At 46.4% G+C, this 25,767-nt stretch overlaps 1 protein-coding gene across 2 annotated transcripts; it reads left to right on the top strand.

The window, feature by feature from the left end:
• The first annotated feature begins 235 nt into the window (after positions 1-235).
• Positions 236-21,015, top strand: LOC125941374 (zinc finger protein 615-like). Of its 2 annotated transcripts, none has more exons than XM_049658485.1 (4): positions 236-405; positions 8,169-8,389; positions 15,496-15,622; positions 18,512-21,015. In XM_049658485.1, exons 1-4 carry the CDS (start codon positions 260-262, stop codon positions 19,098-19,100), a joined length of 1,083 nt encoding a protein of 360 aa, XP_049514442.1. In that variant the 5' UTR covers positions 236-259; the 3' UTR covers positions 19,101-21,015. The 2 variants fall into 2 exon arrangements, with proteins under 2 accessions (XP_049514442.1, XP_049514441.1); XM_049658484.1 differs by having other exon boundaries at positions 15,487-15,622.
• Positions 21,016-25,767: the final 4,752 nt, after the last annotated feature.

The following is a 25,767-nucleotide window of genomic DNA, read 5'->3' as shown; positions in this document are numbered from 1 at the left end:
ATTTGTTTGTTTCTGCTCGACACCGCCGCTTTATGTGGCTTCACGTTCACTTAAAGCACGCACTCATGGTTCTTTTTTTTAAATTTTTATGTTTAATGAAAGCATGCGCAACTGAAATTTGCGGGGCTCGGCGCAAGTAGCCGCGCATGTACTCTCGACAAAACCAACGCTACAGGTGGCGAGAGTGAAACACAATTGACGTCTGTGGCGCCATCACTCGAAGGCATGCCCAAAGTGGCCCCACCGTCCGTGGCCTGGCATGCGCTTGTTCAGTCGTAGCGAAGACATGGCTGAAGAAATAACCAGTGCTTCCACGTCTCAGGTGTCCAGCAGCAGCGATGCGACGCCAAGCACTAGCCATGTAGGCACTCAAGAAGCCCCGTTCACATCGAAAGACAGCTCGAGGTGAGCCCTTACATTTGTCAGATTTTCTTAAAGGTAACGCTCTCTTAGCGAAACCTCCTAGATTTCGTGGGCCGCAGCTCCTTTCGCGTCGCATATTTCTCTCCGGAAACACCAAACCTTACCGTTCTACCCTCAACAAGCATCAACCACCATCTTCACCGTGATGACGTCACTACGTCAACGTGTGCATTCGCGTGAAGTGCTGTTGGCACCTCGACTTAGCTTGTGAACGATAGAAATGAATGTACTATCGCGATGGAAAGAAACGCGAACAGCGGAGCGCGTGGCCGAAGCATAACTGAACGTATAGTGCGCGCCGTCCTGTCATCACCATTGACAGGCGGTCACCTCCGGTTTGATCGCGCTGTGCGATGGTGCGCCCCTATCCTGCAATATTTTCGTTTCTGCTCTGCTTCTATTTTATTTTAAAACGATAAAAGGTGACGGCACAGTAATGATGACAGCGCAAACTGTACTATCGCGATGAAAAGAAACGCGAACCGCGGAAAGCGTGGCTTTTAGCATGGTATATTGGCAAGGAAAGCTTATCATCTGCCAGTCATATCTGACACTCGGAACGCACACGCGGTGCCGGAACAAGATTCTAGCGCTACGGTGGCGCCGACTGTAAACAGCGACAGCCAAAGCATATGAGTTGGACCCATATCTTCGCACTAGCGCTGACTATGCCAAAAGCCACGATTTCCGTGGTTCGCGTTTGTTTTCATCGCGATAGTGCAGTTTGCGCTATCATCATTACTGTGCAGTCACCTGTCATCGTTTTCACCTTTCATCGTTTCAAAAGAGAAGCAGAGCAGAAACGAAAATTTCCCCGGATAGGGGGCGCACCATCGCACTGCGCGATCAAACCGGATGTGCCCGCTTGTCAATGGTGATGACAGGACGGCACGCACTATACCTTCAGTTATGCTGCGGCCACGCGCTCCGCTGTTCGCGTTTCTTTCCATCGCGATAGTATATATATATGCAGACCCAACGCAGGTGTTGGAATCTGTGTGAAGCGAAGCTATTATCCAGCAGTTACTTATCTTATCTCGAGTACAACTGGACGCAGTGTGCAAGGTCTTTATTTTCATTTCTATCGTTCACAAGCTAAGTCGAGGTGCCAACAGCACTTCACGCCAATGCACACGTTGACGTAGTGACGTCATGAGGATGAAGATGGTGGCTATATATATATATATATATATATATGAAGTATTTCACCGAATCCGGTGTGATTAAAAGAAGTGCAGACGCATCGAGAATATCAAAATCAGTTAATTTCGACGTTGATGAAGGCCGGACCCCGGCCGAAACGTCGACGTGATACGTTTTTGCTGTTCTCCATGCGCCTGCACATTTTTTTTAATTTATAGCAAATCTATATAATTTGGAAACCCCAGACGCGGACTGCCTTGCAGTGTTTGCCGATCTTGATATGCTCCCACCGAAATAAATCTTCAGCACAGATAAGTGTTGCAGCTGTGAACGCGTCCGCGCGTGCGCGTTGCCAAGCGCATTCATCTTTGAAGTGTACACTGTGTGACGCAGTTATACATTCTGGTTCAAAATCGTCAAGTTAGTCAGCGTCAAAACATTATTCTCCATTAAGTGTCCTTATTTCAGGCACAATTAGAATATTCTTAATTTGCGCCTTATTACCACGCGGCACACATGCCTTTGTCTCAAATACACAGTATTAGTTACACGTACGTAGGGACTTCACGTACGCAAACGGGAAATAGATAGTTTTAGTTACACGCATGTAGAGGCTTTGCGTACGTAGAGCTTCTACGTGTAAGCAGTGCGCATGCGCAGAACGTAGCGGCCGTGCGCTGTTCTCACGGACGTACGTGAGATTCAATTTTTTACGCGCGTTTCTTGCGCACGTAGACAGCTTCGCGCGGGGGTTTCGTGAGACCACGAACAAGCGATAGCGTGCTGAGCGCGCGCAGATGGCTTGCATGGAAACACGGCGACAGGATGACTGGTCATCTATTTCATTCCATGTCAACGATGACAGCAGATAACGCTTGCACAACACACTTCCGGGCATTGCGGAGACGATGACCGGCACGCATCAATGCACATCACTGGCTTCGCTGAAATACTAATCTTGAATTGAATTGTCCATATTTCCCGATAGATGTAGCTACGTGGTGCGTCGCGTACGTGTAGCTAAAAGCGTTTCAGATCGCGTGCACGTAAGGTACGTAGACTGTTCACGTTTGCGTACGTGAAGTCTCCACGTACGTGTAACTAAAACTGTCCAATATCTACGTGCCTTACGTGCACGCAATCTGAAACGCTTTTAGCTACACGTATGCGACGCGCGCCAAGAAAAACCACGTAGCTCCATCTATCGGAACATACCACGCACACTGTGGAAATTAAGCAATAGCTGTACCAGCGACAACGTACGCAGACGACGCACTGGCCTACTCCAGCGAAACCATAAAATGCCTGGAGCGCCATCAAATAGAACTGGGCCACTGGCTGCTGGGGGGTAGCATGGCTACAGCTAATGCAGCAGTAAGCGCGGAAATGAGCTGGTCCTCGTACGAGGCAAGGGAGGCGAGGTCCAAACTACAATACGCCGGCAGACTAAAATTCATGGCAAACACAAACTACAGTCGCAGAATATACCTACACCTAAGATACAGAAACATCAAGACGGATTGGATATGGAAATACACGTCCCTAAACACAAAATACAACCAAAATTCCAAACACCACGAAACTGAAACAGAGACAGAGTGGCGCAAGGCAGTCATAAAAAAAATCAATGATGCCGAAACAATATGGCGCACGGCAGTAGCAAAGAAGCAAAGCCTGGCACTCTATCACCAACACAACCCGGAACCGTGCCCATCACCACACTATCGAGGAGACAGAGGCAGCGCCCTACTGTTTCAAGCCCGTACCGGCGCTCTCCTCACAAACCAACGCCGCCACGAACTATTCGGCGTGGATCCGACGTGTCGCTTATGTGGTGCACAAGAAGAAACCCTCCTCCACGTCTTACAGCAATGCCCGAGGCTTTCCCCAGACCCCCGATCGTGTACCCTGGCCGAGAGCCTGGCGCTGACCGGTAACGCCGAGGAGGAGGGAGCTGCACGCGCCGAGGCCACGAAGACCCGGCTAGAGCAGTGGGAACGTCAGGGCAGGTGCGCCGAAAATTCTGGCAAAAAACAACCAAACAGTCCTTTGACATTGCAGCTACAGCCACCTCATCACAGCAACGGTGAACCCTGACTGCGACTGGTTACCGACGCCGGCCATGGCAAATGCGCGAGCCTCTGCCGGCTCCAGCTGATCGCGACCGACGAAGCGGCAACGCGGTTGGATGGGACGCGGGGGACGCGCCGACTTGTCCCCGGCATGGCTGGTGGATCGGATCGTGCTGGCTTTGGTGATATCCGACACGACTGGTGAACAGTGAACCGGACCAACCACACGGCCTCAAAGACTGTGTGGGATTACTAGTGCACCGCACTGTGACGAACTGTGCTTCATCTTTCCCCCCTCTTGACCTCATAGGCCTCGCTTTATTTCCTTTCTTGTTTTATTGCGATAGCAATTTTATGGACACTCAAAAGCAGATTTCTGCCGTCGGCGTCGCCGTCGCCGTAGCCGTCGCCGTCGCCGTCGCCGTGAGGTTCCGTATGACGTCATTTGGAGAAATCGTCGCCGATGATAAGTGGTTCTTGAGGGAAAGGGAAAGGTTGACGCTATCTTCTGCAGCCCTTGAGGGAGCACGGCTCAGCGCCAACATCGTCGCCGGTGGTAAGTGGTTCTTGAGGGAAAGGGAAAGGTTGGCGCTCGCCGAACGCTGTATGTGCGAGTGAAAGGGCGCGAGGGGCGCGTCTTTCACGGGGAGTGAACGCACGGCGGAGAACAAACGCGCGTTCCGCGCCGTGCTCGCTTAAGGGCTGCAGAAGTAGGCGTCTCTTTTCTCCTTTACAATCACCATATATGTAGAGCAAACGCACCTTCTTCCGACGCGCGAGAAGCCGTGGGGGAGGGGGAGGGAAGGGAGGCGACGTTTAGCTGCGGCACGTGCTAATTTATATCACAGGCTCCGGCAACAGTCACCAACGCCGCACGCATTTTGAGCGAACGCGGGCAAAACGCCGATGGCGTCGACAACAGTTCTGCGTGTTGCTGATGCTGCTGCATGTCCAAGTTTATACAGCTGATAAAGCTAATATCATTACTCCGTATAGCTCTCTACAAGTTTGCTATCGCAATTGATGCTTCGCCTTTCAGGTGAAACTGCGACCACTTTTTTTTTCTACATGCCCTGTGGCGTTTACAAACGCCTGCCCTGCGTCAAAAGGGATCAGGACCACTCGCTTACTTACTACTGCGGTAGCCAATTCAATCCAAGATGAGTATTTCAGCTAAGCCAGTGATGTGCATTGATCCGCGCCGGTCATAGTCTCCGCAATGCCTGGAAGTGTGTTGTATAAGCGTTATCTGCTGTCATCGTTGTCTTGGAATGAAAGAGATGACCAGTCATATTGTTGCTGTGTTCCGATGCAAGTCGTCTGCGCCTGCTCGGCACGCTATCGCTTGTTCGTGATCTCGCGAAACCCCCACGTGAAGCTGTCTACGTGCGCAAGAAACTCACGCAAAAAAAAAAATCGAATCTCACTTACGTACGTCCGTGAAACCAGCGCGCGCCGCCGCTACGTTCTGCGCATGCGCACTGCTTACACGTAGAAGCTCTACGTACGCAAAGCCTCTACGTACGTATAACTAAAACTAATATCACCTTTTCTGGGAAGACAAACATGTGTTCCAGCGTGTAAGAAAAATATGCAGAGAGGCAGACATGAGAGGTAAAAGGCGGCAAAAGAGGCGAAAGAACAGAAAAGGTAGAACGCATGTAGTTTATCATTTGCGCTGCAGCAGCGTCTATATACAGAAACTGCTGACATGACGCGAGCAGTATCGTCTTCGGGGGGCAAAACCAGAGAGAGGTCTCAGTAAAGACCACATTTCGTGAGGCGATCGTTTGGTTTCCGCGGCAACTTTGGGCCCAATTGAAAGATGCTTGCTAACATTTCAGTCAGATTCACTTCCTCAGGCGTATGCACAGGTTTCCACGAGGACAGCATCTTGGCAGGTACTGAACTTCGAAGCTCTATCAGCCCTTGTGGCTGGAATAGCTTCGTTGTCTTGTCGGCATATGCCATTTCGGATCCCTCTGCAGGAGCTGCCTCTACCAAGCATTGAACTTACAAACTTGAACTTGCAAATTGGTGACTGGACGTACGAGAAACACGTACGCACCAACAAATGCGCTACTTGCAGCTTTTTGTTCTTGATTCAGGTGCTGCTTTAAGTATGAACCGCATGCAAGCGATCTTGCGCGCGTCGGCGACAAGGGACGCGATGGAGATGGCTGCCGCGTTCGCTTGTCGCCTGCAAGTCGTACCCCATGCGAGCGACGACTTTGAACGACGTCACCCCGGTGTTGTTGGTCTGAGGGCAGCAAATACGCGCCGAAACTGACGTGACGCCTGCTTTATTAATTAAAGCTGATGTGTTTTACTGTAAATAGCAGCATAAGTATTCCTAAAGATCTGGCACTACGTTATCCTTGCACGTATCAAAATTCAGCCGTTCGCTCGTTACGTGTGACAATAGGTAGCGCTTGACTGATATACTATCGACCAAAAAAGTTTACGGACCAAGGGATCTGACGAAAAGCTGCATATCTCCGCAGCCTCAAAACGAAGCCTGGTATTCCCATTTCCAGGCTCTACTGGTATATGCGAACAACATTGTGAAGTACGGTTTTACTGGCTACATTGAAAGGCTGCTCCGATATTGAGCGTTTTCTGATATCCCGCGGTCCGTAAACTTTTTTTTGGCCGGTTGTACATACCGTTCCGGCTTGACGCTATTGGCTAGTCGCTCATAGCACTTCCGGACGACGAGCAACGAGTTCTAGAATTTCAGAACCGAGCGATCGAGCGACAAGAACGAGCGATCTGTTCGCGGGACGGCCCGTTTCGTCGCTCGAAGCCATCGCTCGTCGCCGTCGCGCACAAAACCGCTGTCATGCGGTTTGGACTTTATACTTCATGGGCATCAGCCTAATCGGAGCGTCCCAGCGCACCGTGTAAGAAAACCACAAGGAAGTATCAAGCTATCAAATCAGCGCAACGCGTGCAGGCACCAAAACAAGTTGTTTGAGTGAAGTCAAAGGCATGCTTATTATATATACACATGTCAACGATATTTCCTGTATTTTAAGCTTCAAATATTTATATTGTTCGTGCATTCTTGCTTTGATCAACAAATCTACTAGTGGCTAACAATGGTTGCCATCCGTACGTCTTGGAGCACAGCAAGAAAACCACCAGATTTTTTTTTTATGCTGTCAGAATTTTCTCGCTGCCGGCTATCTAGGCAACGGCTTGTTTTCCCAACCTAATGACGACAGGGTAAGAACTATATCATGGCAATAAAAACATGTTAATAGCTTTCTTCCGATGCAGTGAAAGATGTGTCTTTCAGCCGTTTAATTAGCTACACCTAACAATATGTATGGAATCGTTGGCCGAAGCAGGAATATTATTACTGCTGAAGCGATTAAAAAAACTTGCTGACGTGTGTAAGCATGCAGTCTAGGACATCACCAGCGAAAGAACTTGCTTTTCTTCCGTCGTCAGCGCGAGTTATATAGATTATTTTTTGGTTTGGCAATTCTTTCTTGCATTCTAGTAGTGTGCGCGAACGATCTCCGATTAGTTTGACTTTTTTGAGGTAACAGGCTCACGATAAAAAAGTGGTTACAGTAATGCTGTAGTGGATATTTGAATAAGCCCTTTTTCTGTTTGTATCCAGTTCGCGCTGGTTCATTTATCCTTGCGGAGTAGCAACGTTGCCAAAATAGCCACCCTTGTTATACGCTACCCTTGGTGCCAACGTCTTCAGTGCATGTCATTTGGACGCTTACTCATAAAACATAGATGTTATAGTCACGATAAAGACGACGCAGCGGCAATTGCGGAAGGTAGTTTATCAAAAAGAAAATTATTCAGCCTACGTTACACGTAGGGTTATTTACACGTAGGGGTTTATTATAATTCAGCTCACTTAGGGCAAGCAGCGGAAAATTTTCTGTTGAGCCCCTCTTTCAATACCGAAATTATCGTTGTACTTATCTGCACCTTACCGGCCTGCGGTAGCTCAGTGGTTAAGGCGTTACGCTGCTGACCTCGAGGTCGCGGGATCGAACCCCGGCCGCAGCGGCCGCATTGCGATGAAGGCGAAATAAAAGAAACCGTGTGCTTGCGTTGTAGTGCACTTTAAAGAACCCCAGGTGGTCAAAATTAATGCGGAGTCCTCCGCTACGGCGTGCCGCTAATCAGAACTGGTTTTGGCACGTAAAACCCTAGACAGAGGAAGGTTATTAAACCTGCTAAGTCCGGAGAAATGCAACTGTTATAAGCGGTTTAAAAGCAGTAGAAGATCATTGAAGAGGCTGCATAGTTAGTTCACACTATTCATACGAGGAAGCGACTCACCTTGACTCCAGTGCTAGCCCTACAGACCTTTGAGACCCTACGCTTAGGAGTACTATTACATTAAGCGCAGTACGTTCTTTCACACGATGCCACTGTTTCGAATCCCCTGTACTCGTTTAGTACAGCGTGAATTCGTTTGTTGTTTTTTTAGTATTTTTTTGTCAGGATAGCAGAGCGTGGCCATTATTACCGAGATGTGGGCCTATATACTTGTAGGGTTCTTGATGGCGCCTTGGAAGGCCAAAGAAGCGCGCAGGACAACCCGGCCGACACCACCACATCCGACTTCTACAATATGTCCAGGACGTCCAGCGGTCACCAGTACCACTTTCGAAGAGACGTCACCACGAACGCGGCGGAAGTACATCTCGCCTTCAAGAAAAATTATGCAGCTATCGGACAGTACATGTTCGAGCCGCGCGAAGGCCAGCACACAGGTGAAACGCATGAGTGTTTCGTCTAAGATATCCAGACAGTATTTCAAAATAAGTGGCTTTTCGCAAATTATAGAGTAGCGCAGATAAAGAATACAACTAAAGGACTGGGCACTATGGACGCTGTGCTCACACATTCCATGGTGTCCGGTTCTCTGTTGGTTGTTCTCTCTATGTTTGTGTGTTGTGTGTGTGCGTTGTGCGTTGAGCAGCTAACCTGTCTCGGTCGTAGCTCCAGCTACATTCCTTGTTATTCCAGCATTTCCCGGAATGTATTGCTTATTTGTCGATTATCGCTTAGCTATTTATTGGCTATCGATTGGCTATCTCAAGGTATTGGCCACGTATTTGGGCTAGGGACTACCAAGTCATCCCCAGCATTTTCCGGAATTTTCTGGATTAGCTATTCATTGGCTATCGATTGGTTATCGATGACTCGATCACTAAGCTTAAGTAGTCTGAGCCATGCTTAGCTAGACTTAGCCAGGCTCAGCTTCGCTAGTTCACAGGGGTATGTGCCATTGCGCTTGGACGCTTTCTGCACAACCGCCAGGATAGGCCCACATTTTTGGATTCAGCAGACACACTACGCCCGGCTTAAACAGCTCCGCTCTAAAACGAACCTTTCACAATAGCTGTCAGTTTGTCGTGTTGGTATTCTAAGCTATCCAAAGTAGCCTTAACAATCATATCCGTGTGTATAACCGAATCAAGTGCAGCTTCTACATGGCTTCCTACGCAAATGATCTAAGTGCATTGGGACACTCTAGGGTGCATGTCAGAAAGGCATAGGTGCATAATTCGTGCGTCCATGAACGTGCTCGTCCAGTTAGCCTTCTGCACTATATACGGAGACACGCCGCTGAGAAGCCCAGTGCGTACCCTCCATGTCCGGCGTAATTTTTGCGAATGTGTGAAAACTTCTATACATTCTCGGGCGCACAAGCCATAAAACTGGACGAAACGTGCAGCAGTAGAACTATCCTTGTACTCCTTGAAATACTTGACGTACTAAAGCTAAACCCAGCCTGTTGGATAATCGACCGTTCTCGAAGAAAAGATCGTTGGGCCATGGGCTACGCATTCTTGCCTGAAAAAGGCCACAAAATCCCTTCGGCACTTCGTGAAGGATACTGGATTTTACGTACGCTGGTGACAGCGAAAATTCCTCTGCGACCGACTCTGCGAATGACTACTCTATTATTTTAAAGATGATAGTCGTTCTTGGGCTACCTAAGCTCGATGCAACCGCCCTACCAAAACTGATTGAACCACCTGGCCAAAACGAACCAAGCTACTAGCACTGGTGGCACGAGGTCATGCCATTCATTAGGTGTCGCAGAATTGTATTTAAGTACACCAGCACGAAAACGAAAGACAAAGTACTTTCCGAGCGCGAAAAGCTGAAAGAAATAGATATTTCTGTTTCCGAAGAGTTATCCCCCGCCACTCGCAATATCAGTAAAAAACTAATTGAGTATGCTAAAAGCTGCAGCCCCAACCACGCCCTTTCCAGTTAAGGTACACCAAACTAATAATGAATAAAAAACAGTTCGTCTATGACCCGGCAACAGACACCATCAACGAGCATGTGGCGTATGAACCACGAGATAACGGCCGGTATGTAAAGTAACAGCACATTCCCTGTTAGGAAAACCTGAGGGGAAGTGGACGCGAATCGTGCGTCGTATCTGTATTCTTTACTAATATTCGAAGCATCATGAGTAAGCGCGCTTCCTTAGCATCTGCCTTAGATACTTGCAATGCCGACATTTTTGTGCTTACCGAAACGTGGCTACATTCACAGATTCAAGAAAACGAAATTCTTCAAATTGCGCGCCATTTTTCATTGTATCGTTGTGACCGACCAATGCGTCAGGGAGGTGGCGTGCTCTTAGCCATTTCCAAAGATTTCCCATCTCAGTGTATGCATTTCAATACTGACCTCGAAATGGTTTGGGCCATCATTGAAATAAATCGCGAGAAGATATTCATTGGTGTTTGCTACCGGCCCCCCACTTATTTATCTAATTTCGTAAATGAGGTGCATGATATCATTAACATTGTTACATCTCGTCATCCCACATTACCTTTATTTTTGCTCGGCGATTTCAATCTACCTAATATAGTATGGAACACAGAACTTCCAACTTTGCAACCATTTTCGTCAGTAGCCAATAAGTCTTTAGACATGTGCTCTGTCTTTTCATTTTCACAAATTGTTACACAACCCACGCGAACTACCGAATCCATTGCGAAAACACTTGACCTTGTATTATCATCACGGCCTGACCTAGTTTCCGAAATCACATATTTACCTGGCTTGAGTGACTATTCAGCACTTTCGTTTGATATAAATATTTTGCGACCGAAAACCGGTAAAAAATTCAAATCTTTTCGAAACAACGCAAACGGAAATTTTGTAGCCATCAACGCCGAATTATCTGCTTTTCTAGACGTATTTTTAACCAACTTCGACAGTCGTAGCGTTCAGACCAACTGGAATGTGTTTGCTGCAAAAATTGCTGAATTAACAACAAATACATCCCACTGCGCACCCTTGCATGTAATCAAAACGCCCCATGGTATAACATCCGTCTCAAGCGCCTGTCTAATAAAAAGAACTGCTGCACAAATCAGCCAAACGTTCACCTAGCAACTACCGGTGGACTCAATACAAACAGGCGGCGGATGAGTATGTAGCCGCACTTAAACAAGCCAAGGACCACTTTCTTGGCAATACTTTGCCATCAATGCTTAAAACCGACACCAAGAAATTCTGGCGCGTCATTAACCCCAAGGCGGATGACATCATAACCTTGATTTACAGCACCTGAAATGTTATCCCAACTAATGAATGTGCGTCCGCACTTAATGATGTTTTCATACACAACTTTTCTTCAAACACAGACATTACTCTTCCATCCACGCACGACTACGATTACCAAGCAATGTTTCCCATAATCATCGAGCCAGCAGGCGTCGTATTGATTATTTCATCTCTAAAACTGTCTTCGGCTCCAGGACACGACTTAATAAACGCGAAATTTTTGAAAAGCACAAGTTGTAACTCTTCCATTTTTCTAGCAATGATATTCCAACAGTCGCTAGACAAGGATTCTTTGCCTGCTGAATGGAAGGTCGGGAAGTCGGGTGACAAGCATTCTCCATATAACTACCGCCCTATCTCGCTCACTTCTATTCCATGTAATATGCTAGAACATATACTTGCCTCTAATCTTGTAGATTTCTTGAAAATAATTCATTCTTTTCACCATCGCAACATGGCTTCCGCAAGACATAATCATTTGAAACACAACTAGCTTTATTTACGCATAAGCTAAACGTCATTCTGGAACGCTCTTCCACTGCCGACTGTATATTTTTAGACTTTTAGGAAGCATTTGACAGAGTGTGCCATAATCTTCTAATGTTTAAGCTGCATCGAATTAACATTGTTCCCAGACTGCTTGCATGACTTGAGTACTTTCTTTCTAACCGTTCAGTTTGTCTTTGCTAATGACTCAAACTCACAGCCAAGCAGAGTACAGTCCGGCGTACCTCAAGGGTCGGTACTTGGTCCCCTCCTTTTCTTAATTTACATAAATGATCTGCTCTCTTGTGTTTCCTCTAACATTCATTTATTCGCCGATGACTGCGTAATCTTCAGGGAACTAATATGCGACACTGACACATCTTCTCTTCAATCCGACCTTAACGCTATTTCTACTTGGTGCCAATCATGGTCAATGGAATTAAATATAAAAAAATGTAAATTTATGGATGTGTCCAGAACTTCTAACCAGCTACCTTTTTACTATGTTAATAATCTCCCCTTAGACCCTGTCATTATCCTACAAATATCTTGGAATCCATATTACTAGCAACCTCTCGTGGTCCATGCACGCTTCTTACGTAATTAAAAATGCTAACCGCATGCTGGGATACTTAAAACGCAGTTTCACTATGGCACCGTCTTCCCTAAAATTAATGCTATACAAGTCACTAGTCCGCTCAGAGCTTGAGTACGCCGCAGCAGTTTGGGATCCCTTTCAGAAAAATCTAATTCACTCATTAGAAATGGTACAAAATAACTCTGCTCGTTTTGTTTTTTCTAATTACAACCGAACTGCCAGCACTTCTGTACTGAAATTAAACCTAGGTTTGCCATCTTTAGCCTCTCGCCGTAAAGGCCTTAGGCTTTCACTTTTTCATAAGATATTTCATCATCCTTCCCTTCACGATGAACTAATCTCCCCTCCTCAATACATTTCATTAAGGTTAGGTCACAATAACAAAGTTGGAATTTCATCATGCCATACCAATGTCAGGTCTCATTCATTCCTTCCGCACACATCTGCTGAGTGGAATCACCTACCCGCCTCAACCGCTACTATTGTTGACCATCAGCATTTCATGGCAGTATTAAATAACACTGTATAAACAGGAGAATTTCTTTGTACTATCAAATTGTATTACTGTCTTGTTTTACCGTAACACTGTATTAGTGCACTGTATGCACCGTATTACGTTTTATTAACCAGCACTACAAGAACACTTAGATAAAGATTGTATAACCGAGAGCCATCTATTTCTGTACTACTAACCACTTTGCTGCACTGTACTTTTTTTTTCTTCTGTATTTGGTGTAACCACTGCCCTCTTTAATGCCCCTGACCCGGAGGGTACACGAAATAAAATACACGTCATCATTATACAGCGGAGAGGAAACCTCACGCCTATTTGAGGCAAAATATATGTACATAACCGTGATCCGCAGCGTTCATTTAATTAAGAATACACATTGGACTGGTTTTTTCCTTAGTAAATGAAACATCAACGTGTTATAAATGGTGCCGAAGAGACGTGGCTTTCAGCCAACACTAATAAAAGGTCCGTACAGATGGCGCGAGAGCAATGCGAACGCGGGAAAATTGCATTGAATTCAGCAAAACCTCCATTGCATCCATCATGGGAGGAGTGAGAGGGGATGGGAAGAGCGTGAGGGCTGGGAGGGTGGAAAAAGAGAGCGTGTTACGTATCAGGGGCAGCAGAAGATTTTCGCACCTCTCGCGTCATTTGCAGCGAAGCAAGCAGATATGCGGCCAATTTTTCTCTCCTTATCTATTCTTCTCCTTTCCCCCTCCCGAAGTGTATAGGGTAGCCAACCGCGCACGTCGTTGGTTAACCTCCCTACCTTATCCCCTTCGTTTCTCTCTCTCCGCCAAGCCGCTAATCCCAGTTTGCTGTTTAGTTCTGTGTACCGACGTCGGGAGGTTAAACAACTGTATGAAATTTTAGCGCTGTGCAGCATTGGCAGCAGTGAGTTCTCGCGTACCTGTTTAGTGAAATCGGTAACTACGTGACAAGCGTAAGTGGACTGCCCATTTGAACTTACGCTAAACGAATATTCGCCTCATTGACCTGCTCGAGACTCTGAAAATGTGAGTGTCGGGGCTCAGTGTAGCAGCTGCTGCCCTCAGGAAGACAAGTCCCCTTGTTGAAAAGTGGCTGTGGCGTCATCCCTTCTCCGATCGCTGCGTGTCACTTCGAGGCCTCCGTCTTCCCGTGAAAGACCGTCATGTTTGGGACACAGCATCTCACCGTGCTAATATCCTAAAACGGAGGCCGCGATGACGTCAATGCACCATATTATCACACTTACATCATTTCGCTTTCTGAGATTAACTTTTGTTTTAGCAGATTATCACTGTTATCGATTTGTCGCTTGCGCAAGACGCGACTTTCGTGTGGTCGTGCTGTCACGCTTTCTTTTTTTTTTTTGTTTACACAGCTTCTTGTCTTGCTCGTACCAAAAGATGGCGGCCACGATGGAGGAAGCCCGTGATGTCTCTGCATCTTCTCGTGTGTTTAGTACTATTTAATAGATTTCGTTTAGTCTCCCTAGCTAACTCCACTATATATTTTCCACAGCTGTGATATATACTACAATTTTATTATCATTATTACTACTGCTGGTTCTTGCTTGAAAAGGAGTAGGCGTCACCAGTTTCATCAGTAACAGGCTATATTTATGTCCGCTCCAGGACGAAGGCCTCTCCCTTCGATCTCCAATTACCCCTTTAATACGTCATCATTATATTAGGCAACGAAATCTTTATTGTTGTACGTTGTACAATCTGCAACGAAGCACTGGCTTTCTGTCTCAATGAACGAAAATTGTTCTCACGCGAAGTTGCTCTTTCGTCCCAAATAGGAACTAGTTAACATGCCAGGACAAGACTGTTGTTGGTCCGTATATGACATTGTATGCCTTGTTTGCTTTTGCCTTCTTTCTTTTATTGCGATAGCGTTTATATGTGCACTTCAATCGGATTTCTGCCGTCGGCGTCGCCGTCGCCGCCGTGAGGTTTTTGGACGTTTCTACTAATGTGCATTAACACATCAGAAACAAATTGCATCATTTCCTGCCTGTATCCGCCATTGCCATTTTCGTATGTGGCGCTGCAGTCGCGTACTACTGCCTCCAAAATTCTCGCACTTTGCACTGAATGCTCATGCCATGTGAATAACCAATGCAATGTGGCGAGCAGTGTTGGCAACTTAAGCATGAAGTCACTAAACTGAGTGAAGTCCCAGTTAAACAACTTTTTCTTGTTTGGGAGTTCCAATATCTCTTCAGAGGCAAAAAAATGACCAATAATTAAGTGGCAAAATTTCTGAAGGGAGCAGGGTTAAGTTCGATCCTTTGCTCACATGTTATACGAAGATGTTCTGCGATTCCGTATATTGCTACTTTTAAAGACATACCGAAGAGCTCATTAGTGAGCCGTCTGAGTGCGACGAAGCTGCTCTGCTTGGCAAGGCACAACATTTATACCTGACACGCATTTCTGACAGTAGAAAGAATGTTGGCTCGCTAGCGCCGGAGGGATTTTAAAGTTACTTTTAATTTTAAAGTAACAAACCATATAACAATGACAAACTCCTCAACAAGTCATAATCACCTGCACTAAATCATCATCACTCGTAATCATCGAGACAAATGAAATATATTAGACTGCGCCCTGCGTGGACTTAGTCCAAAAAAAATGTATTGAAAAGTGAGTGGCGTGTAATTAATGGTGACCTTGCTTCAGCGCATCCAGTTGTAGCCCAAGGAGGAGCGGCCGTTTCTCTGCCTCTGGTGTCCAGCATTAGCGGCGATGACGCAATTCTCAGTACAAGCCGCGCGGACATGGCAGAAGCCTGGGCCATTTCGCAAGACCACGCGAGGTGAGCCTAACTACTTTTATTAATTACTTTTTTATTCTTCACTGTGTTCATAAACAGCGTTGCGACTGGGTAATGGCACACAATTCAGTACGTCTGCCAACACGTAAACCAACAAGGTCGAGCTGTTCATCGCACCAACAGGCACTTCCACTCGGTGTCACCGAGCAGGATGCGGCTTCTTTGCAAAAAATAGAAAAAAGAATTCTGTTGTCGTAGCAGCCGCAAACGACATGTGCGAATTTCTGAAGGTAACGGAGTCTATTACATTGCTGGCAATAATGTTTTTTTCAAAGACTGTCTTGAAGCACTCATGGAAGAAGGGCATTGTGATGTCGACTTCTTTACGGTTTTAATGCGAATAACATTATTTTGCTATTTCAGATCATCTATCTGTCTGTCTGTCTGTCTGTCTGTCTGTCTGTCTGTGTCTGTCTGTCTGTCTGTCTGTCTGTCTGTCTGTCTGTCTGTGTCTGTCTGTGTCTGTCTGTCTGTCTGTGTCTGTCTGTCTGTCTGTGTCTGTGTCTGTCTGTCTGTCTGTGTCTGTCTGTCTGTGTCTGTCTGTCTGTGTCTGTCTGTGTCTGTGTCTGTCTGGTCTGTCTGTCTGTGTCTGCTGTCTGTGTCTGTCGTCTGTGTCTGTGTCTGTGTCTGTCTGTGTCTGTGTCTGTGTCTGTCTGTCTGTGTCTGTGTCTGTCTGTCTGTTTCTTGTCTGTCTGTGTCTGTCTGTGTCTGTCTGTCGGTCTGTCTGTCTGTGTCTGTCTGTCTGTCTCTGTCTGTGTCTGTCTGTCTGTCTGTCTGTCTGTCTCTGTCTGTGTCTGTCTGTGTCTGGTCTGTGCTCTGTCTGTGTCTGTGTCTGTCTGTCGTCTGTCTGTGTCTGTCTAGTCGTCCTGTCCTGTCTGTCATGGTCTGTGTCTGTCTGTGTCTGTGTCTGTCTGTGTCGTCGTGTCTGTCTGTGCTGTGTCTGTCTGTGTCGTGTCTGTCTGTCTGTGTCCTGTGTGTCTGCGTCTGTCTGTGTGCTTGTCTGTCGTGTCTGGTCTGTCGTCTCGTGTCTGTCGTGTCCGGTCTGTGTGTCTGTCTCCTGTCTTGTGTCTGTCTGCTGTCTGTGTCTCGTCTGTGGTCTGTCGTCTGTCCTGTGGTGTCTGTCTGTGTCTGTGTCCTGTCTGTCGGTCTGGCTGTCTGTCTGTCTGCTGTCTGTGTCTGTCTGTCTGTCTGTGCTGTCCTGTGCTGTCTGGTGTCGTGTCGTCTGTCTGCGTGTCTGTCTGTCTAGTCTGTGTCTGTCGCTGTCTGTGTCTGTCTCGTGTCGGTCGTCTTCGTGTCTGTCTGTGTCTGTCTGTCTGTCTGTGTCTGTCTGTCTGTCTGTCTGTGTCTGTCTGTCTGTCTCTGTCTGTGTCTGTGTCTGTCTGTCTGTCTCTGTCTGTCTATACCTTTGCATCGATGTCGTCCCTTCAGTGACGTCATCCGATTGTCATGATGCCGTCGACGTCATACCGCCTTCGACGTTCCATAGAAGTAAAATCTTCCTTCATCATTGCATTGTAATCAGACTGGCGTCATTCAATCCTGATCACGCCCTCATCATTACACAGTCGCTATCATGCCTCCGTTGTCAGACCGTTGTCGTCATGCGATCGTCGTCATATCAGTATCGTCAATCCATTGACATCATTCCCTGTTCGCCACTCTATCGTAATCACGGTGTCGTAATTCAATCGTGATTATGCCGGCGTTGTCACGCCGCCGTTGTCATTGCGTGGTCGTCACACAGAGGCTATCACGCATCCGTTGCCATATCATCGTCTTCGTGCCCTCTTGGTAGTACAGTCTTAAAGTTCGCACCCTTTGGGGTTTATCTTGTCCCAAAACAGTAATCATCTGCCTTGCTCCCGTTTCCTTTCTGGAAAAAATTCCGCGCTTGCTACTTTCGTTTCGAGAATGATATGTCAGGCTGATAACCCGCATGTCGTTCGTGACATGGAAATACCGGGCCCGCAGCGTTAAAGAAAGAAAATGCGGGCGAGATAGATGACGACTATCGTTGTGGGACGAGATAAGCCCCACGGGATGCAGACATTTTTAAGAGTGTACCATCGTCGTCAATCTCGCTTCTTCATCCGGTTGTCGTAATACCGTCGTCCTCACCTTAACACCCTCGTCGTTATACCATAGTTTTAATTTCAGTTAACTGATTTTTCCCCATGCTGTCGCCGTTGCCTTTGCAGTTCAATTGATATCATTCCTTCTTCGTCATTACATCGTCACTGCGTAGGCGTCATGAAGTCGTAGTCATGCCTGCATACTAACGGGAGAACTGGGTAAGCGAGGGCCACGCCAATGTGGGACGATATTGGAGTATGTGGCCTGTAACCAAAGCAACCGAGTCTCAGAATTGCAACTACACGTGTTAAACAAACGTGACTTTAGGAAAGTGGCATGTGGCTACATCGCTCGATTGCTATTCGCATCACTGTCGAGTCATCGGGAGATTAGTTCTGCCATAATTTTTTTTTGTCTACGTTGCGCTGATGCTAACATGTCGTGCTCCTCGCATCGACTCCTCTAACAAATGTTTATACAGTCGATGAAGGGAGCCATTTTTAAGTAATAGCATATTTTAGCTGGCAAAATTTTCTGCTATACATGGAGCCGTTTTTGGAGATGGTACTACACACGCGTGTTCACGTTTAGAGTAGCTGAGAAGGGCCTCTTAGGCCAAATGTTTCGCTAAAGTACGCATGGACATAACCCTATATGCAACAGGCCATCTTCCGTACACAGCGCTATTCACTGGATGCGAACTCACTTTCGGAACAAGCGTCTCGTGTTTGTCTCGTTACAGCAGTCAGTAGGGGGCCAATTATATTAACCCTTTCTTCATTTGTCGTCCACTTCTAGGATTCCTGATGGAACCAGCGCAAGAAACTTCGCAGGCATCTGCAATCTGCAGGGCGAAGCTTATGGCTTTCCGCCCCAGTTTCAAATACACCACGCCACAGATGGGGCAAATAACCCTCGCCTTCACCAAGATTGTCATCAACCCTTGGCGCAGGATGGGGATCTGTATAACTGGCGCCGCCCCGGTGAAAAACATGGCGCCTGCAAAAAACGCCAGCAATCTTTCACTCCGATGTGTTACCGGAGCCTGCTTGGAATGGAGAGCACGGTCGAACATGTTTGCGCATTCTGTTCTAAATCCTTCAAGCACAAGCCGGAATTATTCGCCCACCTGCGCGTGCACAATCATGCAAACCGTTACTTTTGCACAATATGTGAACGATACTTTTCGAGGAGCCACACTTTCAGCCAGCATCTCCGAACGCACAAGGGTGTAGTGCCGTATAACCCTACCGAGTGCGACTCTTACTGCGTCGAAAAGGGAGCTCTCGGCAGGCATGGGCAGCTCGAGCAGTGCTGCATATGCGACGCGTCGTTTGAAGATAATGTTGCGCTGACCGAACACCTTGTGACGCACTGTCCTGAATAACCGGGACAGGGCGGTTAGTGCGACGACTCACGCGGAAAGTGACTGGAGGGACAACGTGCAACAGAAGCAACGCACTTAATGATATCCGTGTCCTGCCGCAATTTGAAGCCCCCATGAAAACAGCTCGAAGTGTTCGCACAACGGGTGATAAACCTACCGATGCCAATGAGTGCCAAATCACACGTGCGTTCAGGATAAAAATGATGCACCTGCGTGATATGCACGATGTAGGCGATGTAAGTGGGCTGCTGAAAAAAAAATTCGAGAGATAACCTCGGGAGAATGCATTGTTGCGCGCATCAGCCGCCGTGCGCTATTTGTAACTATGTTGTCGGATAACCTGTTGTTTTAGCAATTACGACAAGCACTACTGTGTTGTGTATTTTGCATATTGACTGTAGCATGAAGATGTCTGCATAGGAAACGAGCCTCCTAGTTCATTTCAGGATGTTTTCTGTGCCCATTTTCTTACCGTCTTTTATTTGCTCGTTTATTATTTCTATTGCAAGAACCAGTGCCTTCCCGCGCTGCCCACCGTAAAACCAGTGCACTATCGGCCCTGGATAGCATTCAGAAGGCTATACAGTCCCTCGTAAGGAACCGGGTCACGCTAGAAGAAACGCTGGTTTCCCTGCGATGACGCTGAGACGCACTGGTCGGTGCTGGAAACGCGCTGCTGATTGGTGGAGTTCCCTAGTGCCACACTCATTCTAGTATGTACACCGTTTTACAAATTCGCAAGTGCGATTATACGGACTGCCCATTTGTCCCTCGAATGGCGACACGAGTCGTTCAAATGAAGACGAAATTCTAGCTGCACAGCTGGGGCTTTCGCATATTTTCATTGCGAGAACCACGTCAACATTTGTTCAGATCATAATACGAACTAAGTGCACTTGAACACCGTTTCCCAATATCGCTATGCCGCCTCCTATGCCCATCGCAGGAAAGCTAGCTTTACATTAATAAAATAGGTCCGTTACACGCGGCGTAAAGAACACCAGCCGCTGAATAATAAATGTCCGATTCATTGTTCCTGCGAGATACAAGTCTGTTGTTTGACGCAACAGTACATTGTGTGATCGCAAACGTCTTATCCCGTTCGTACCTCGGAATGCAGGGGCATGAACTACTCCACTGCGTTTTTGCCTGCATAAGATACTCGAGACGACTCGGAGACAACGCATCGGAGACAACTGCTCAGGGCAACAGGATGGTGTACTGGCGTATCATGCCCGCTCACAATACTTATGTCAGGATAACATCCGCGGCACGCTGTTGTGACTGTAGCTACCCGATTGTTACCTGTTTCACGTGCCCAAATGACGCCTTCACATCTACTTTGCTGGAAGAAATGACTCCCGTCATGTACCTTCAGTAGCTTATTTTTTTCTCTCGTGTTTATATGTTTCCAAATAAAGTAGCAGGTGGTTATCATTTTTGACGTTTACGATGTGTACCCTTTTATCGTGTATGGAGATATTTTCCTCATACGTCGTGTGCGTATTGCACGTACTCTCTTCTTTTCCTTGTAACTTTTAGGAACGTAGCGCGAATTACGCCTGTGTTTGTTGATTTATGCGCAGCAGTATATTTGTTTGCTGCGTTGATGTTAGCCATCGCAAAAATCCTGCTCCTTCATGCAAGCCAAGCAAGCGAACTGTGTAAATTTTTCATGTATAAGTGTACAAGACGTGTATAAGTTATTTGTGCGTCTCTTTTAGATTTTATCCTCAGGACAAGTGCAACTGTGCTGTTCTTTTATTTCATCTGACTATAGTGCAAGAATGCTTCTATTAAAATATTTACCATTGTTGTGTTGAATAAACCCTATACGAAAGCTGCTTTGGACGATTTTCTTCTGGAATGATTGACATGGCTAAACGACCCAATAAAGAGGGCCTGCGAAAGAAAAGAAAAAAATGTCCAGAACGCCGGGTCGGTTATGACAATCTGAAGTGCGTTAAAGTATTCCCTGGCATTGCACTGTATCCGCATAAATGTGTACATGCTGCGGCATAGAATCGAAACTGTGATGACCGTGCCACCAGTAGCGTTGGGAAAGTGCCCTCACTTTGTTTTTCATACGCACTTTGAGCCCCCAACTCACGTCTTCACCTAGCCCTCATCCACGCTTTGCCTCATCCATGCCTTGCCCTGCAAGTGGAAATTGAAACATTTGCATTGACACTGCTGAACCAGCCGCAGTCTTCTCTTATCCTAGAATACTTTAGTGGCAGGGCACCTGACTATCAATGTTTTAATCAACTCAGGACCACCTCTCGCGATGGTGGTGTTAGCTTACTTGTTCGCGACAGTATTAACGTTGACTACATCGAGGAATTCTCAATGCGGCACCGGTGATTGCGAGGTTTTATCCTTTCTTTGTGGCAGAAGCGTTTACGCAGTATTTTATCGTCCACCGAGTGGGAATATCCCGAGCTTTTTTCTGTTTCCTTGAAAACTTCTTTATGTATGTTTCCATGTATAAGTATGACGTTATCTGGGGTGGCGAATTTAGCATAGATATGTTAGCTGACACTGGCTTGACTCGGGAATTTCGTATCTTGCTTCAGTCGCGTGGATGCTCCAATGTTATCTCCGTGCCAACACGAGTAACCTATGGCGCGTTCACTTGCCTGGATCTATTTATAACTAATGTTTCTACAGTCATGACAAAGGCCGGCGTTCTTTCGTGCAGCCTGAGCGACCACATGCTCATTCTTTTTCTGTCTTAAACGATGCACCCAAAAGAAAACAGTGTCTTTCCCCCAGCCAACTGATTACAGCAAATCGCCTTGAATCTTTTCGCACTCGGATCCAATTACTCAATTGGAGCGATGTACACGTCACACAGTGTGCCGAATCGGCGTATGATGAATTTCTGCGTATTTTCAGGTCGTGTTACCAAGAAAACTTTCCTCTGCGAACGAAACGCAAACGATCTTCGCATATTCGTAAACTATGGATGATGGATGACCTGCTTCACAAAATAAAGTTCAAGAACATGCTCTTCAACAAGTTTAAGTCGCGTAATATAACTGATCCGCACATATTTAAACGCTACCGTAATAAGCTAACAAAACCCGCCGTGGTTGCTCAGTGGCTATGGTGTTGGGCTGCTGAGCACGAGGTCGCGGGATCGAATCCAGGCCACGGCGGCCGCATTTCGAAGGGGGCGAAATGCGAAAACACCCGTGTACTTAGATTTAGGTGCACGTTAAAGAACCCCAGGTGGTCCAAATTTCCGGAGTACCCCACTACGGCGTGCCTCATAATCAGAACTGGTTTTGGCACGTAAAAACCCCATAATTTAAATAAGCTAACATATTAGCTTTGGAAACCTAAAACCTCCTATGAATATGAACATTTCATGTCTTGTCAAAATGATAGTCACAAAACTTGGAAAAAAAAACATTATGCTCAATCATGTATCGTCCTCATATGCAAGTATTGAGATTTTTAAAGACCGCATTAGTATTCCGAACGAAGTACTACCCGATTGTTTCAATAATTATTTTATCAGTGCAGCTGTCATATGTGTAGATAGAAATGCCGATCGCTATGTTCAGGTCTAAAGCCCCTATAGCATTTTCTTATATCTCATTACTGAATCTTAGTTAATCCACCTATTTTCCGAGTTAAGTAATACTACATCGTGTGACATTGACGGCATAGAGGTTACCCATGTAAAACACGTCTTAGTCATTATCGAACCTATTTTAGTATACGTTTACAACATCTGTCTGGTATCTGGGGTATTCCCTGCCAAAATGCAGATCTCTAAAGTACTTACACTGTTTAAAAAGGGTAATAAAACAGACCTATTTCTATACTTCCAACATTTTCAAAAGATTCCAGTTTCCTCTCTGATCCACACTACTCTATCACTGTCTCTTAACGTTAAGCTTAACATTTTTCGTTCCATTGCTCTTTGTACGGTCCTTAACATGTTCTCGAGCTTCTTTGTTAACCCCCCAGTTTTTGCCCCATATGTTAGTACCCGTGGAATGCAATGGTTGTACACTTTTCTTTTCAACGACAGTGGTAAGCTCCCAGTCAGGATTTGGCAATGCCTGCCGTATGCACTCCAACCCAATTTTATTTTTCCGTAAGTTTCTTTCTCATGATCAGGGTCCCCTGTGAGTAATCGACCTAGATAAACATCCTCCTTTACAAACTCCTTTATATTCGCCGTTGATCCTCACTCCTAAGTATTCCCAGTCTAAGAGTTTGAATACTTCTAAGCATGCAGTGAATAGCTTTGGAGAGATTGTGCCTCCTTGCCTGACCCCATTCTTGATAGGTTATAACGTTCTACTTGTGGAGAACCAAGGTAGCTGTGGAATCCTTGTAGATGTTTGCTAAGATATTCACGTAGGTCTCCTGTACTCCTTGATTACGCAATGCCTCTATGACTGCTGGTATCTCTGCTGAATCAAATACCTTTTTATAATCTATCAAAGCCATACCGAGGGGTTTATTGTACTTCTGCAGATTTCTCGATTACCTGATAGATGACATGCTAAGATGCTAAGATATTTAAAGTGAAAGCTTTACAAACCTAGTCGAGCCGAGTTTCGTCAGTCGCCAGCAATTTGACCTTCATTTGGTCGCAGCTGCGCCGTAGCCTTGGCAACGAATCATGTGACTCGCCGCGCCGAGCTGCGTCGCCGGCTTGGCGCGTGCGCTCTCCACAGCTGGGTCGCCGCCTGACCATGCGACTCGCCGCGCGCCTGGCTAAGAGGAGCGCCGCGCTCGCCTACAAAAAACAAATAGTGCGAGCTTGGCCATGTACGAGAGCGAGGTGTTCTCTGAGCGTTGCGCGGGAGCGGGATGCTTCGCAATCGAAAATGAAACTCCGGTGGACATCTACTGGTCAGTCAGTTTTGGATATATGGATGTCCGTCAGAGATCCACAGAAATCCGCCGGATTTACTACGGATGTCCATAGGACGCTTATGCGCAAGAAAATTCGCAATCCGTGAAACGTCCGATGGCTGCCCGAACCGTACATTCGGACGTTACAGGGACATTCAAAATCATGCACTTGGGCCTTTTCGGTACATCCATCGGACATCCACACCAACGTATTATTGAAATTTGGGGATATTCATCGGATATGGTTTGGTTTAATTGCTGTAGCAGAGATGTTTATTATAAAGTTTGCACCACACCATAATGAACCTCTTGGTACCTGCCAGGATTAATACTATTGCAGCATTCAGTTGCCTCGATTCTCTTACAAAGTACATACATATGCTGCAACTAAGATACTACAGACTCAAAAGGAAGTACGTGTCACAGTATATGAGGCAGTGATCTACATTCTTTTATTAAAAAAGAATTTCAAAGCACTTTTTCTAATATGAACAAACAGTTTCTTGACATGAAATTACGTAGATAATGACGATCACAGCTACCTCAAAAATTTTCATGGCCCATTGGGTTTGAGCCGTCTTCGGTAAGCGGCGCCTGACAACCACGCGGCGTCTGACCACCACGCGGATATGTCCCGGTGAGCTGCTTACCTTCAGAGGGTCCGGAATGCGGGTCCGGAATGCGGGTCCCGAAGCGCGCGAAGATAGCGTCGGAAACTCAGGAAGAGCGCGCCGTTCGGTTCGCAAAACGCCCGAAACGGGACCACAAACCGCAGACAAATGCAGGCTTTGGACAAAAAAAAAAAAAAAAAAAGCTTTGACTTTGCATATGCATGATTAGCTGAGCTAATCCGCAGCGATTTTTTTTCACTGATATCATGCTGCGCCAATTTTTTACAGCTTCCTCAATCTTTTGCACGTTATAATTTCAAATATCTCCAACTTTCTTCTAGTTGCTCACTTTTGACAGTTCTGCGAAGTTTATCTCATCTCTTGAGTTGGACACTTTCATGCTTTGTCGTTTTTTTATTAGGTCCTCTGTAACTTTGGAGAGCTTACCTACCGGTTGCCTTGGTGACTTACCTCCCACTTCAATTGCTGCTCCTGAGATTTACAAGAATGAGAAGAAATAAATTAGCAGCGAAAATTTCTACGACAGCACAAAGGGCAGTGCCTTGCTATTTGAGGCTCGAGACGGTAGCCTAAGGACAAAAACGTACCGGAGCAAATATTCGGAACTATATGAGGCATGTGTAGCTGCGGCACCAAATGCGTATTTACATAAAAACGTTGCAAGGCGAGGAGGTGGTAAAGACTTCTGACGCTGCTCGACGAGTGTCCCGTTCTGCATGATCTCGTCGAAAACCTCCGAGCCATCCCCAGAGGCCCTGACAACAGTCACCAACGCCACGCGGATTCGGTGCGAACGCGGGCAAAACGGCGACGGCGTCGACACCAGTTCTGCGCGTTGCTGGTGCTGCTGCATGTCCAAGTTTATACAGCTGATAAAACTACCTTGAGTCGACCCCACGGCTGCTTCGCATACTACTCAGGGTTCCCCTAAGGGAAGATGGTGCAATTTTTTTTCTTCTTGAAACCTTCTCTATCTACTTTGTACAACTACCTATGCAACTGCTACTTGGCGTGCCACCTGGTGTAATAATATTGAACTACAATATAAAGTGTGCACGTACGACGCCACGCGGCGCGCATCTCGCATCACCTGACAAGTCGCACGCTACGACGCTAATAAAGATGATTTATTGGCATGGTTTATTGATGACGGC

This window comes from Dermacentor silvarum, chromosome 11 (assembly GCF_013339745.2).
Source record: "Dermacentor silvarum isolate Dsil-2018 chromosome 11, BIME_Dsil_1.4, whole genome shotgun sequence".
Taxonomy (NCBI): Eukaryota; Metazoa; Arthropoda; class Arachnida; order Ixodida; family Ixodidae; genus Dermacentor; species Dermacentor silvarum.
Note: the sequence above shows the minus strand (reverse complement) of the source record. Positions and strands in the feature narration are given on the sequence as shown.

Coding starts and splice junctions, on each gene's coding strand:
- LOC125941374 (XM_049658484.1), top strand. CDS start 260: ATGCGCTTGTTCAGTCGTAGCGAAGACATGGCTGAAGAAATAACCAGT. Junction 8,390..15,486: donor GCGCGAAGGCCAGCACACAG/GTGAAACGCATG, acceptor ACCTTGCTTCAG/CGCATCCAGTTGTAGCCCAA. Junction 15,623..18,511: donor ATTTCGCAAGACCACGCGAG/GTGAGCCTAACT, acceptor GTCCACTTCTAG/GATTCCTGATGGAACCAGCG.